This window comes from Dicentrarchus labrax, unplaced genomic scaffold (assembly GCF_905237075.1).
Source record: "Dicentrarchus labrax unplaced genomic scaffold, dlabrax2021, whole genome shotgun sequence".
NCBI classification, from domain to species: Eukaryota; Metazoa; Chordata; class Actinopteri; family Moronidae; genus Dicentrarchus; species Dicentrarchus labrax.
This window is the reverse complement of record NW_026136730.1, coordinates 971752-988360: the sequence shown is the minus strand read 5'-3', so window position 1 is coordinate 988360 and position 16609 is coordinate 971752. Positions and strand designations below refer to the sequence as shown.

The following is a 16609-nucleotide window of genomic DNA, read 5'->3' as shown; positions in this document are numbered from 1 at the left end:
TACATCCAAATCTGTCCTTTTCCACAGGTAAATACATAAAGTAACTGAACAGTTGTGACCATACATTTGTAGGTGTCACATTTACAGAACATGACAGAACAAGATTTTTTTTCTGATTCGGCTTTAAAGATTTAAAGGTCCAGTGTGTAACATTTAGGAGGCTCTAATGGAAGATAATATTCATGAGTATTTTTCAGTAGTGTAAAATCACCCAGATATAAGAATCATTGTATTTTCATTACACCTTCATGTTTCCACAGTAGCATAGAAGAGACAAACCAAACACTGGCTCTTGATAGGGATGTTTCTTCTATTTATTTATTTTTTGCACATTTCACGGCCAGCGTAGTTTCTCCTATACACTTGGAAGTGAAGGACGAAGCGACTGAGTGGCGATCTGCATTCTTCGGGTATGAGAGAGAGTGATGCAAATGATTGTTTCATGTCAAACACAGTGAGATGAGATTAGAAACTGATGTAAAAAGCAAATATTCATAAAAACAGGAAATGTCAAACTATTCGAATCCATAAAGTAATCTTTTATAAAAACATATTTTCTAATATGTGTCATTACAGACTTTGTAACTGTGGACTCTCAGAGACTCACTGTGAAGTTGTGGCCTCAGCTCTGAAGTCCAACCGCTCCCATCTGAGACATCTGGACCTGAGTAAGAACGAGCTGCAGGATTCAGGAGTGAAGACACTGTCTGCTGGACTGCAGAGTCCAAACTGTAGACTGGAGACTCTGAGGTCAGTTCACTGACTGTAGTGCATGCAGTTTTGTGTCTTTCCAAATGACTCAACAGTTGGTACAGTAACAAAAAGTATAGAATTGAAATGTTTGACAGGAGAGTTTTTCAGCCTCCACAGACTCACATTGTGGTCCATCAGTCAGTGAAGATGATGTCAGTACTGATGAGGCTGTAGAGTGTGTGAGGGATATGAATGAGGTTGTTGAAGATCTGATGACAGCAGATAAAAACAGGCTGCAGAGAGTTTGAGCTTCTGTATAAACAGAGAGAGACATGTAGCATATCTTTACTATACTTACTGTCAATAATAAGCAGCAGGTGATTAACTAAGGATGGAATATCAGAAGATTAGTGTTAGGAGGAATGATTTCACTGATCACAGTATTGAAAAAAAGCTTCAGAAATCCAGATTATGTTTCAGAAAAGGTACCATATATTTTTAAACAAATGAAAAATAACTAATATGCCAGGCACATTTTATAAATGAATTAAAAATAACAAAAGATGGTTAAACACAGATTTAAGTTTAACTCTATTTAAGTTCAATCTTTCATACATTTCTCAGAAAGTTAAGTGCTTTTATCACTTTAAGTGTAATGAGAGAACTAGAGACAGATTAAGTATCAACATTAATTTATCTCAAAACCATTTGAGTCAAAGGATTAATCAAAATAAACATTTTACACAAAACCTTCTTAAAACCAACTAAGGACCCAACACATGAACCGATCAGCACCCATCCACAGCACTACAAGTGTCTTTCAATGTAGATCAGCACAGGGAAGCAGTCCAAGTGATAAGTTCATTCAGTCAGTTTTAGTTGCAGTCAGAGTCAAAGAGGGGAATGTGCTGGATGTGTGAGTGAACTGGGGACGTGTGAACAGTGAGAGTCTCTGGCTGCATGTAACCTACCGCAGTAGTTCCAAGGAAAGTTGAATCCTTTTCTTGGGCTTGATTAGCTCGCCTTCTTTTCCACTCTCAAAACTCCACCTGTATAAGCCAACAGGGCCAGAATCAGCTTTAACAACCAGTAACTCTAGTATAAGTATATATTCTATACTTTAAAAGTGACTAGAAATATCACAGTACATTATTTAACTCGTAAATACATTAAGTTATTGCAAACTAAATTTAATTCATACTGCCCCTTTAAAGTAACCAAACTCTGCGTACATCAGTCTACTGGATGTTACTAAGGAAGTTGTGTTAACCTCCCTTCATTGTATTTCTGTACACTATGTTCAGCCCCACACTGTGTATTTAACAGTTTCTGAACAATACAATCAAATATTGAGCAAACAACACTATAACAGTACATTATACAAAGTCTCCGCTGTCATGAAACAGAACCATTAATACTTCAGCGTTTACGTTGAATATAGATGTTAAAAACAACTTTGGCTTGTACTTACCAGCAGTAGTTCCTCACTCTCTACAGCTTACCCATTCATTAACCAATCTGCTTCACCTGCTACAGGTTTGTATGGGGTGCCGTTTGTAAAGCGGCTCACGCTGAAAATAACAGCAACATTTTGTCACATTTAGCTTCAAACAATGTTTAAAAAACTGGTATGAATTTTTGAGGGTCACTTTTTTGCACATTTACAACAATATTTGTCAACTTAGAGATATTTTAAATAGTTAAATCCAAATATTAAATTACACCAAATATTAAATTACACCTAAATGTTAAATGTCAAATCTAAATGCGAAATGTTAAATCTAAATGCTAAATCAAAATCTAAATGTTAAATTTAAATCTAAATGTAAATGTTAAATCTAAATATTAAATCTAAATCTAAATGTTAAATCTAAATCTAAAGGTTAAATCTAAATGTTTAATCTAAATGTTAAATCTAAATCTAAATCTAAATGTTAAATCTAAATCTAAATGTAAATGTTAAATCTACATATTAAATCTAAATCTAAATGTTAAATCTAAATGTTAAATCTAAATCTAAAGGTTAAATCTAAATGTTTAATCTAAATGTTAAATCTAAATCTAAATGTTAAATCTGAATCTAAATCTAATATTAAATCTAAATGTTTAATCTAAATGTTTAATCTAAATGTTAAATCTAAATCTAAATCTAAATGTTAAATCTGAATCTAAATCTAATATTAAATCTAAATGTTAAATCTAAATCTAAATGTTAAATCTGAATCTAAATCTAATATTAAATCTAAATGTTTAATCTAAATGTTAAATCTAAATGTTTAATCTAAATGTTAAATCTAAATCTAAATCTAAATGTTAAATCTGAATCTAAATCTAATATTAAATCTAAATGTTAAATCTAAATTTAAATCTAAATGTTAAATCTAAATCTAAATCTAAATGTTAAATCTGAATCTAAATCTAATATTAAATCTAAATGTTAAATCTAAATTTAAATCTAAATGTTAAATCTAAATGTTTCAGGTGAAACTAAATATTTAAATAATATGCAAATTCAAAATGCCGGTAACCGGAAGTACCAAAATAAAAGCTTGAGGAGGTCAGTGTGTGTTTATAGTGTAAAATAACGAATAAAAACCATCTCATCTGGGGAAACAGACTCTTGGACATGGATTATCGTGATAATAACTACCTAAAATAATAAACACGTTTGGAGAAACTGTATTTGAAGAGTACTTAAAGTTTTTAGTGTCACTTTTATGAATGGTGCGGGATTTATGACCCTGAGGCGGTTGCTGTCGCTGAAAACATTTGTTTAGCCGCCAGAACGGCTCTGCCGATATTCTCGGCTGACTCCGATTCTTTGGATGAATCAACAGATGGCTCATTTTAATATTCAAATGAGCCATGTGTTGATTGCCACACCATGGCTCACCAGTTGCTACCGTGAGGCTGTCAATCAAACTCTCAGCGACAAAGAACATAACGTGAGCTAACGTCGGTTGTTGGACTGAAATTCAGAAAATGCTCATACTCATATGTAGATAGGCAAAGTCAATACATCTGAAACAGAAGGTGCTGTATCTGTTTTCCCCTTTATTTATCCAGATAAAACCATTAAGAACAGTTTCTGTATGATGTTTATTAGACCTATGTAATCTGAATTGGAAGGGCACGTTGTCATGAGCTGTATCTTGTATATTTATTATTAGCTATGTGGTATGTGTATGCACCTTTATGTAATCTGGTGGAAAAACATTAAAATTTAAAACCGGATCATACCAAACAAATATCTGCTGTGTGTCCCTGTGTATGCAAAGTGTCCTCCTTTTTGATGTGAAGGAAATGGCCACCCTAGTCAAAGTGAGCCCCCTCGGGCTGGCTATAGTGGCTACATAAATTGCAGATTTCCGCGCAGGGGCTTGCATGATTTCATAATCCCCGCAAAAAAGTCACATATATCTTAGCAGAAAGTTGAAAAATGTTGCGTTTACTTCACATAGGAGCAGTCATTTTCCCCTGTTGCCATGGTAACGTAATGAAGTGACGTAATGAAGTGACGTAATGAAGTGACGTAATTACGCGACGTGAGCGTCATCGAAAAGCTGCAAACCCCGCGATGAAGCCCGCAAATCAGTCTCATTTGCCAACAAACATAATGGCTAATTATTTTAACAGAAGATATCTGTTTTGTATAGCTACCTCTGTAAAACAGGAAGCACACATTTTATTTCATTTTTTTTAATTTATTCATTTTTACAGAAGTTGTAGCATATTCCTTTTGTAAAGCTACAGAACTTGTTTGACTCATCAATGTTTTGTAAGTTTGAGCCATGTGTTTATTAAGGTCTGAAATAAAACAAGATAATATTAAATATTCCCATCACTTTCTGTGATGTAGTATGCTTGCTTATCATAGGACGTAATAAGAAATGACTCTTTACATTAAGGTAGTAGCCTAGTGAGAACAGGGTGTTGGGGGAATCACTTTGTTTTCTCTTTTTCATCAAACCGCAATTTTTTGCAAGTTCCCACAATTTCATTGCATAAAATTGCATAAATATGCTGCATATTTCATCACATTTTTTAAGAAAACGTGTCGCATAATCAAGGATTTTTGCCCGCAAAAATTACAAAAAAACGCCGCATTTTTCTTGAGGGACTGGTTTATATTCGTTATTTGATACTATAAACACACACTGACCTCCTCAAGCTTTTATTTTGGTACTTCCGGGTACTGGCATTTTGAATTTGCATATTATTTAAATATTTAGTTTCACCCGAAACATTTAGATTTAACATTTAATATTTAGATTTAACATTTACATTTAGATTTAAATTTAACATTTAGATTTAGATTTAACATTTAGGTGTAACATTTAATATTTGGATTTAACTATTTAAAATATCTCTAAATTGACAAATATTGTTGTAAATGTGCAAAAAAGTGACCCTCAAAAATTCATACCAGTTTTTTAAACATTGTTTGAAGCTAAATGTGACAAAATGTTGCTGTTATTTTCAGTGTGAGCCGCTTTACAAAGGCACCCCATAGGTTTGTACCTAATGCCTCACTCTGATTGGTTACAGAGCACCGTCAGGTTTCACTTACAGGATTACAGGGTCTGCTCTCATATGGTTGACTCAGTTCAGTTCAGTGACCTGGGTTACAGACAGCTAAGATAAAGAAAAGAAACTGCACCGTCCCATGCAGTTGAAATATTGTAGATATTCTGTGAATCATTTTCTTCCCATTTCTCCAAAATCCATCCTGACATATTTGGTATCTTTGGAAACTTTAGGATCTTGAGTGGAACCTTCAATCAGTTTCTGTGGGTTTTTCTTTGTGTTTGGTTGCACAACATGAGTTTGTATAGATGGAGCCACTGGTGGAGCTGGCAGAGGTTAAGAGCTGAAGTCACTACGTCTTTATTGAAGCAGCAGCACGTTGTCATTAATATTAATGAGAGCTCTTTTTACCTTTTTGTATTTTACAGTTTTCAACCTGCTTTTGGGTTCAGGTGTTTGGAGTTAACATTTTCTAAACTTGTACATTGTAAACCTTCTTCAGCTCTGAACAGATTATTAAACACTGAATGATTTCAAGCAGGAACATTGTCTTCTAAACTTGCATCTTTTATTCTTTATTCAGATTGAGGCGCTGCAGTTTGTCAGCGATCAGCTGTTCTTCTCTGGTCTCAGCTCTGAAGTCCAACCCCTCCCATCTGAGAGATCTGGAGCTGAGTAACAACAATCTGCAGGATTCAGAAGTGAAGCTGCTGTGTGGTTTTCTGGAGAGTCCACACTGTAGACTGGAGACTCTGAGGTCAGACACCATTTTTTCCTTCTGTGCTGAGATTAATATTGTAGCCCACCTATCCCTATTTTAGTCAGGGAAGGGACCTGAGGTCTTTTAATCAATTTACTGAATTTACAACAATTTACAAATTTTTTAAATATTCACTTTTGCTAGTATTGAGACTTTTAATTCACTGCTAATGAATTGTAGCAGCACTGTTACTAGGCTTTGTTAACCCTTGTATTATGTTGAAAAAAATGACATTGATTATGTCATTTTGACCCGTACTGTGTAAATGCACTCAAAACAGTCAAGAAAACAGGTTAAACCAATAACAACTTTATTTTAGGTTATATAAACATTTAGAAAAGTGACATACAATACATTTTTAATTCCAACACTATATTTAAGAAATATTTAGTCTAATCCTCTTGTCCTCCTCTCGGGTCAAAATGACAATTCTTCCCTCCTTCTTTCCTCCTGCCATGCTCTCTCCTTCCTTCTTCTCATCCTGTTTTCCTTCTCTCTGTTCATCCTCCTCTATTCCCTTCTTTTCTCTCTTCCTTCCTTCCTTCCTTTCTCCCTTCTTTCCTTCCTACCTTCCTTCCTTCATCCCTTCCTCCTTCCTTGACCAAAGAAAGCACAAGGGCTAAGTTTTTCCCTCTTCATGAACACATTTCTTTTTAACTTTAACTTCAACTTTAACTTCATCCCAGCGAACTTCAACATTTTCAATGTTCTCCAAATTTTCTTCAACATTTTCAATGCTCTCCACATGATGGACAGAATGTTACTGTGTGCTTTCTGCAGATGTAATTCTTGCATTTCACACAAGAGGTACTTGTTTTACTGTCCTCTCGGGAGGGACATACCTGGCATCTTTTCCTTTTCTTTCCACCTGTGTCCACTGGATGTTGGTTGGGTGAGGTTGGGTTGGGTGACCTGAGTTTGACCTTTTCAATGACAGCTGCAGCTGCTGGGGATCAAGCTGGCCTGGCTCGCGTCTGGATCTTGGGAGTGACAAGTGCTTTGCCGAGTTCTTCCAGGAAAAGCCGACGTCTGTACAATTTGCCGGCATTCCATTTCTGGTTGATTGCAGTCCACAGGACATAGGCATTGTAAGCAGACACGTCCACAATGTTGTAGAAAATCACCAAAGGCCAACGGGCTGTCTTGCGCTGGCAGCTGTATGTTGCTGTGACTTTGTCCAGATTGTCAACTCCTCCTTTGGTGGAGTTATAATCCAGGATCATTTGTGGCTTCATGTCTTCTCTTGTGCTCAGAGATGCATCTGTGTGCATTGTACTCATTACAAGAACATTCTTGTTTCTCTTTGGGCAGTATGAAACAACTGTTGCTTTCTCAGTGAAAGCAAATATTGAGGAATGCAGAGGTCTGCCCTGCATCTTCAGAATTTCGGTGGGAAGTTCTGGCTTATTTCTTCTGACTGTTCCCAACATGGTCAGCTTTCTCTTCTGAAGTTCATCTCCAAGGCGGTAGGATGTAAAGAAATTGTCACATGTGATGTTATGACCTTGCAGCCCTTCACTCATTTCCAGCACCACACGCATCCCCTGATTCTTCTCAGATGTTCCTCCAGGTAGCTTTCCAGTGTATACTTGCATATTCCATGCATAGCTGGATTTTGCATCACAGGCTGCCCATATTTTGATGCCATACTTGGCGGGCTTGTTGGGCATGTACTGTCGGAAAGGACAGCGCCCCCTGAATGGAACAAGGCGCTCATCTACAGTAACATGGGGACCAGGACTGTACAACAAAGGTAAATTTTCAACCCATTTATCCCACACATCTCTGATCGCAGCTAGTTTGTCTCTTTCACGTCGACCAGCTCTGGTGTCGCGGTTGTCAAAGCGGATCACACGAGATATCATGTGGAATGTCTCCAGAGACATTGTTGCACGAAAGATTGGCCTTCCATTCTCTTCATTCCATAGACTTGCAGTGGCTTCTCCCTTTGACCTGTACACTCCAGCTAATAACAGAACTCCAATGTAAGCATGCAAGTCAGTCTGATCCAGTGGCTTCCATTTCTCTTGAAACACACGTCTCCCCTCCAAGTTGGTCATTTCCAGTATAATCCTCTCTATTGGTGGGGATATGAAGAGCTGAAATGCTGATTGAATCTCATCAACTCGTGTGACAGCAAATCTTGTAGGACCGGGAGTCATTTTGATCACATTGGAAGATGATAGTCTGCCTCGGCTTGGGTGTGGTGATGTTGACCATTTTATATTACCGTCCTTAGATGCCCATGTCCCCTCTGTGGATGATGATTGCTGCATTCCTTGGTTTTCATCTGTTGGAGGAACAACGGCAGACTCGTCCTCTGAATCCTCCTCATCGTAGGAAAATTGACAATCTGGATCAGCAATAACATTGTCCTCTGTCTCTGAAAAATCCTCTGTTTCTGAAATCTCTTCCTCTACATCACTATCCCAGTTAAAAATCTCTGATAAAGCCTCCTCAGTTGTCATCCTTCTGGAGCTCATTTTTGGTGAGTTTGTCAAAGAGATGACATGAGAACAGTGACAAGGACAAGTGTGAGAAAGTTCCCTCTCTTCACACACCTGGCTCTGGGTCTCAGAGGCAATCAAAATACAAACAATTGTACATCAAAGTAAAAAGTACATCAAAGAGACATGTTTATTTTGGATCTGAACAGCTATTTACCCACATTAAAGCGTCTGGGTCAAAATGACCCGCAACATCATCTTTGTATACAAACTCTGCACAGACATTCCACTACACATCAAAGTGTCCAGATTTTACACACCAGTTCATGACCCTAGATGAGGAAAAGTCACCAAATTTCAGCAAGAAAAAGAAAGGATAACCAGTACTTTGATCAACACAAAAACTGAAATGGGTCAAATTGACCCTTAACATAATACAAGGGTTAAGTTAACCTTTTTACCAATTACACTGTAATTAACATTTGAACACTTAGCATAATAATAATTTATTACTTCTCCAACAAAATGATCACTAATTTATATCTTATGCTTAAATAACTTTAGCAAAACAAATAACCAAGAATCACACAAGAATCAGATTTGAGAAGAAATAAGTTAACTAACTTTTTAAAAGAATAAAACAATAAACTCAATGAAATAATTAGGGCTGGGACTTTATCACGTTAATTACGATTAATTAATTACTGAAAAAATAATGTGAAAAAAAAATAAAACGCATTTAATCGCAATTTATTTTTGCACTCCAAACAGCGCGGAACGTTGCTCGTTGCACGAGTTCCCGGCAAACCAGTAATACTGATGCACAGAACACAACATGAGAAATGGAAACCGATGAGAAGTTGTTGCTGGGTTCGGTGGGCGGAAATTTTAGTTTAAAAAAACTACCGGGTGGAAACCTGGATAAAAGCACAGTAGTGTGCAAATCGTGCAAGAAGAACATACATAGAAGACAGAAAGTTTACAAAAAGTCCTGAAAAAGCTTGAAAATAGCTAACTTGAATTTAAGTTTGTGCCTTGTGAACAATGCAATCATAATATTCTTTATTCATATTGCACTTTATGTTAACATTCAGTGATGAAAATAAACACAATTTTGTTGTTTAAGCTCATTTATGTGTCTATTCATTGATTCAGTCATATACCAAAATCCATTTAAATTGAAAAATGTTGCTTCTCGTGTCAAATATTGATATGCGATTAATTAAGATTAATTAATTACAAAGCCTCTAATTAATTAGATGAATTTTTTTAATCGAGTCCACAACTAGAAATAACATTTACTCTCTTTTAAATTTGAGAGTTACAGCAATGAAATAATATTTCCCTCTAACACACAATATAACTAAAGTTATATATACACACACACACACACACACACACACACACACACACACACAGGTTCCCTCAATTGAACAACACAATAAAAGGATGGTAGGTGACCTCGGTCCTCTCTGAGTTCAGTCTGCAGCTTTTACCACTGTCAATCTCCAGTGAAGAACAGGGTACCAAGCAGGTGTCCAAACATGGTCTCTGCAGCCTTTAGCAGTCTCTCTGTCTCTGATGGTGATCACAGGACAAGCAGGGTCCAGGAACGGCCTGGTCTCTCCCGCGTAGTCCCATGAACTCTGAGCGGTGACTTAATAGTTAGCTCAACACTATATGATCCATCTTCAGGCTTTCCACGTGGGATAACTAAACATCTGAATATTTTTAAAACACATTTATAACACTGTACATTTTTAATCTTTATTAAACAGTTTTTAACCATATTTATTATTTACCTTTTAACCTTATTTATAACAACTGATGTTTGTTTTTTTTAATCAAGTCACAAACAATATCTTATTTTTATTACAAGGCATAGTTTTTTTTAACCTGGTTACAATATGATGTGAAAGTTGTGCCGACAGTAAAGTGCAGACATAAGGCTGATATTATACTGATCCACACTGAGTATCTTAATGCTAAAGTCTGTTTTCTTCTTCAGTGGTTTAGTCCATTGACTGTGGCAGAGCAATGTTGAGCTCCACATTTAAAAGCTGAATATAACAACAAGAATCTACATTAAACTCTTTAACTCTTGATTTACATCTTATATTTCACATCTTGTTTTTTAATACAAAATAAATACATGAATACAATAAATACATAATCAATATTTTAACTGACTCAGACAATATTATAAACAATATATATATATATATATATATATATATATATATATATATATATATATATATATATATATTCTGTATTAGTTTTTTCCAATAGTTTTATGAATCCATATGATGCTTCTAAACTTACATCTTTTATTCTTTATTCAGATTGTGGAACTGCAGTTTGTCAGAGATCAGCTGTGATTATCTGGTCTCAGCTCTGAAGTCCAACCCCTCCCATCTGAGAGAGCTGAACCTGAGTGACAACAAGCTGCAGGATTCAGGAGTGAAGCTGCTGTGTGGTTTTCTGGAGAGTCCACACTGTAGACTGGAGACTCTGAGGTCAGTTCACTGACTCTCTGTTACTGTTGTAGATCTGATATGTTTAATTATCAATTGAACCTAATTTATGTTCATACATAACTTACATCCATAAAGTTGTAAAGTTGCTTTTGTTCATATTTTAATGTTTGTTGAACTAAATTTAGTCTGCAGTCACAAAGACTTGTGTTTGTTAAAGAAACTGTAGAAAATGTCCACTGTTACTTGTTAAAGTAAATGAATGTTTATAATTGTTGGTAAATGGTCACATCTGGACCCCCCCCCAAAATGACACACAACTCTACACAATGCAAACCTGCAGTCTTTGATCAGAACCACAGACAGCAGACAAAGTGCCAAATCTATCAACACAAATCTGACAGCTCAAACCTCCACAGCCTGTTGTCTCTGACTATCAACCAACTGAAATAACTTCAGCCAGCCTACAGTAACAAATCAACACAAAGTAGCTTCCACAGTATGTCAATAATCACAGAACAAATAGCAACCGAGAGAAGCACAGCAACTCATTATAGGCCTACACAGTATGAATGAATGGATGACGGCATCTGATCACAACAATACTTAATAAACAATTCATTAATCACCATTCATCATCAATGGCACAGACACCAAATGTTATCACAGACAGATTACAGTCAGTGTGCATTTTCTAACATTTGAGAGGTAGTTTAAATCCCTGGTCCCACTCCATAACAAAGAGACACCTGTCCTCACCCATCAGAAGTTCATCCTCTGGGCCTTTCCCTCAGCAAAGTCATTAACAACACTGTTGTTCACTCTGCTGTTCTCTATTGAGAGTAAAGCCAATCCACTGAGTCTTTCTGGTGCCATGCTGCTCGCACTAATAATCACTGCTGAACGCATGTGAACATGTGAGGGCACGACAGGGCCCACAGTTACGCCTCTTGATAAAGTATTGATCCTATAATTACAGACCTGACTGAGATCAGCAGCATGTTATTGATTCGTGTTGACATAATTAGGTGTATGAATGCTGACATTTGGATGATGTCTGTAGAAGGCTGACATTATGATGATCCACAATAACACAAGGACAAAGTCACTCTACTCATTTTAGAGAAAAGCTCATTGATTAGGACATAGTAATGTTGATCTCCACATTTCAAACCTGAACACATCTGATTGGATTATTAATGATTTTATCTTCATCTTTTATTCTTTATTTAGTTTGAGTGGCTGCAGGTTGTCAGAGATCAGCTGTGATTATCTGGTCTCAGCTCTGAAGTCCAACCCCTCCCATCTGAGAGAGCTGTGGCTGAATTACAACAAGCTGCAGGATTCAGGAGTGAAGCTGCTGTGTGGTTTTCTGGAGAGTCCACACTGTAGACTGGAGACTCTGAGGTCAGTAGAGGGTTGGAGTCAGTCCATGCTGGTTTCAGCAGTATTGTAGTATTGTAATTTTGTCCAAATATTCACTCCAACACGTTAACATGAGAGCTGAAAGGAAGCAGGCTACGCTACACAGCTGCCCCAGTGCTGGTCTGAACTCGACTGAAGTCCCTGCTGCTCTTTATACTGGATGTGCTGATGGAGGGAGTCTCTGTAAACACTGATTTATGACTTCTGTTGTCTGTCTTCTTCTCTCATCAGATGGAAGTGATCTCAGTCAGAGTGTGAGTGGTGAGGAAGGAGGTTGTGTTGGAGGATCAGCTGTGTCCTGATGATCCAGAGAGGTTGAAGCAGCAGCATCAGCTCTGACTGGGCCATGTTACTGGGAGGTAGAGTGGAGAGGAGAGCTTCATCCAGCAGTGACTGACAGAGGAATCACAACCAGTGGAGATGACTCTCAGTGCTGCAGTCTGAACTGCTCTGAGATCAGCTCCACTGTCAGACACAATGTCAAGTCCACCATCATCCCTGTGTGTTCCTCTGGATGTGACAGAGTATCATCAGTGTATCTGGACTGCTCTGCTGCTGCTCTGTCCTTCTACACAGTCTCTGCAGACACACTGAGACTCCTCCACTCCTTCTGCTCCACACTCAACCACCTCCTCCACCTGGAACCTCCACCTGGATTTTATTCTTTCATTCATTCACATATTCTGAACCCAAACTGCCTCTACACATTCATTCTGTTTATGACAACAGAACTGTAGATGAACACATTGAATTGGATATTTCAGTGTTGCTTTCTGTTGCAGCTCCACCCTGTGGAACGATGGAGTAGTGCAGTTAATTTCCACATATTTCTGAACAACAGTGGAAGTTGATATTGCATGTGTGAAGTTCTGGTTATTCCCACCAATACCAGCCGTTTCTCATATTATAATCAATGAAGTAGATAAAACCTGAACAAAGTCTGGATTCAATCAAGGCTTTACTGAAGTTTCTCAACTGACTACAAACAGATTCTGTCTGGATTTTGGTGGAAAGTCATTGCTTTAATATTTCATTTTGTATATAATGTTTGATGGAAAAGAAAATTAGAAGTGTTTAATATGCAGATTCTAGACTTTATATTCATTAATCATGTCTATTAAACAAATAATGCTGGTTTGATTTGTGCTGTAAAAACAAATAAATCATGTTTTTTTTTAGTCCAAATGAAGTTCAGTTTCTTACAGTTTTATGTGTGACTCTGCTAGTTTTCACATTACAGACACATAAAGTCAACCTGTGGAGCTTTTTCCCACAGAAATCAATGTTGAAGCAGTTGTTATCACCAGTGTTCATGTTCTGTAGCTCCTGCTGGAGCTGCTTTCTGCCAGCAGATGTCACCATTTCCACTGTTTTCCTCAGACTGGTTTATCTGAATGGATGCAATATCTGTGTGCAGTGAAAACTGAACTGGTGATGTGAATACTTTCTTTCTGACTGACTTCATTTAGTTCAACTTGATTTAAAGTGATAAAACTAGATTTGAAATTAAAGCCAGCACACAAGATCATATAAAACCCTGATTTCATAAACTGAATTACCGGTAATAAATGATGGTTAATGACCATGAAAGGAAGAAAATGTTGATTTCACTGATGTGATTTAGTATTTTTTATATCGTTGCAACACAATGCTTCACTCTTGTCAAATATTCTTCTCATATGAGTCAAAAAACCCACAACTATTATTCAGTAGCGCAGTCACATATTGAGCTGGTAATGGTTTTTATTAATGCTGTAAATTCTCAGCTCTGCTTTGCTTCAAATTAAAAAACACTGTTCTACATGCAGACAAAGAGGACCATGATTCAAATCAGATTTTAAACCTTTATTGGCTCACAGCAGAGGGCAGAAGCTTTGTGAAACTTCCTAAAAGACAAACACACTTAAAATGTGTCATAAAAACAGAACAAGGTTGTGATGCACAGTTACAGTTTGAACCCCACTGGGACCAGCACCAAAAACACATTCACAGGATCATGAATAAAGTCTATCAATGTGATTATGATTGTATTTATTCTGCATTAGAAACCTCTTTCAGGACAGCGTTTTATTTCCAGGAACATTTTGGTAAATATTGTCATTTTCCAGGACTTTCTCAGGTTTTCCAGGATGCATGGGAACCTTAAGAAATCACCTTCATTACCTTAGTATTTCAGAATTCTTTACTAATGCTCTGCTCTCACATTTAGCCTTGAAGACTGCTTCTTAAATATTTACCAATGTTCCTACAACGTGACCAAAGAACTGTCAGTGGGCTCAGATGACTGATGGACTCATAAACACAAACAATATGTACATCCAGGTATATAACGGTGAATATACACATCTATGATACAAACATAAAGTATTAGAATGCAAACGGCATGAGAACAATACAGAGAAAAGAGAAAACACTGAGACGTACAACAATTCTTTCTGCTGGAGTTCAAAAATATATGAACTAAACTGTTTCTAACAATATTTAACAGTAAAACGGAAAATGTGTTTTCTGTTGACTGAGACTGACTTTAATCAATATTTATATGCCATTGATCTCATTGTAATATAACAAATATAAACTAATGTATGACAGTTCTCTTGTAGATATGGACGTTCTGTATAAAAGTATAATTTAATGTCTAAATATAACTGTAGACTTATTGGTTGTGACTTTAAAGCAGATTTTTAACAAACCAAATCACTGATATGTGTTTCCAACGCCTTGAACACAAACAGAGACACAATTACAAAATCCATGTCGTCCATTTATAATTTCTCAGAGAATCAATCAACAGATAAACAAACAAACAATGAATAACAATCTGCAGCGGTGCAGAAAAACAAAGCAGCGAGTCCAGATAGCAAACAAAGATTACAGTATGTTAGAAGATAATCATTCAAATTCAGATCAACCCTGCCTCCTAGAAATTAGGTTTTTATAGCACTATATCGTTTTCATAATGACATTGTTCTGTCAAACATAATCCTGGATTATGTTCACTTCTTGTTTTGGTCTTTACATTGATGAACCACACCAGAGATGGAGGCCTGTGGTCGGGGTGGATGGCTGACACAGAAAGTTGATTTTCCTCTGAAGTTGGTGCTTTTGTTGCCTAAACAGAACCATAAAAAGTTCCTACAAACGGATATTGTATTGCAAGATTGGATGTTTTGGTGGAGAACAAATTAAATATGTTGTCAGTGGACATTTTACAGACATATTTCCTCATTATGTGGATATAAAATATAATCTGGTCGGCATTTTTTTTTAATTAATTGGATATAAATGTGATTTCTAGAAGATGGGAAAATACCTTAAAGGGGTCTGGAATGAATGAAGAACATATTGATGTTAATGTGAAGATATTTTAAAGCTCCTGTGTGTAGCATTTGCACGACAAACAGAAACATATTTGATAGCTGTTATAATCAAATTAAATTCCACACACAGGGGCTTTAAGGAACTAGAAGTTATCTGGATGTAACTCCAGTTCTATGAGGATGTTTGTAGCCTTCTATTTAGCCTCACCAAGGTTAACTACCCCCTGGCGATCGTCTTTCTGTCTTTGCCCTGTTTTTAGTGTCCCCACTGGAAGTATAGCAGCATGTAGAAAAACCAATGAAAACTGAAAAAATTCCCCCTCCAATAAAATGTAACTGCAGAAGCTCAGTTTGGATTTTCATTTCCAGCTGTAGGTCTGCATACAGGCTGTGAGCTGCACAAGCAAAGTTCATTTCACATGTGACTGTTCACGCTCCCCGACGTCTTTAAATGAGCAGCTTTTTGCTGCTGAACTGGAACAACCTTTATCACACGAAGGCAGATTATTTACAAGTAGAGCTCCAAACAGCAAGTGCTGATGTCCAAACTTGTAGAAGAGATTTCTCATCTCTCGACTGGAATAATGAAGCTCACTTTGAATCTGGTGTTTCCCATCGAGTGGCCACTCCTCAAGGATTGGTTCCTCTGGACTGCATCATAACCTTTGGAACATATTGATATAGTTTCTGTGTGATTGAAGAGCAGCACAGCCTGGTGTAATATGATCAATGAGAAGTGAACTTACTGCACAGTTCGGGCTGGAATCTAGAAAGGTAGCTCAAAGTCCTTACTGCTCGTCCTCACGCACACCAGTCTGAAATTAAATGTAAAGCTGTGTGATATCTGCTCTGCACACAAATCTACCAGTTCAACACACTCATCTTCTACATTTATTGCATCACTGGGAGCTCCAGCTTTTTCTAAGGAGCATCATTTTACCCAGAATTAACCTTAAAATA

At 36.9% G+C, this 16609-nt stretch overlaps 1 protein-coding gene across 47 annotated transcripts in view; it reads left to right on the top strand.

The window, feature by feature from the left end:
• LOC127359483 (NACHT, LRR and PYD domains-containing protein 12-like) overlaps positions 1-16609 on the top strand; it is a 62740-nt gene that overhangs the window by 29389 nt on the left and 16742 nt on the right. For 34 of the 47 annotated variants that reach the window (XM_051393332.1, XM_051393330.1, XM_051393336.1 and 31 more), the window contains 2 exons: positions 10773-10946; positions 12138-12311. In XM_051393332.1, coding sequence (XP_051249292.1) covers positions 10773-10946; positions 12138-12311 — 348 coding nt within the window. Of the gene's footprint in view, positions 1-576; positions 751-5803; positions 5978-10772; positions 10947-12137; positions 12312-16609 lie in introns of all 47 variants that reach the window. The other 13 variants (XM_051393349.1, XM_051393326.1, XM_051393304.1 and 10 more) reach the window with 7 other exon arrangements.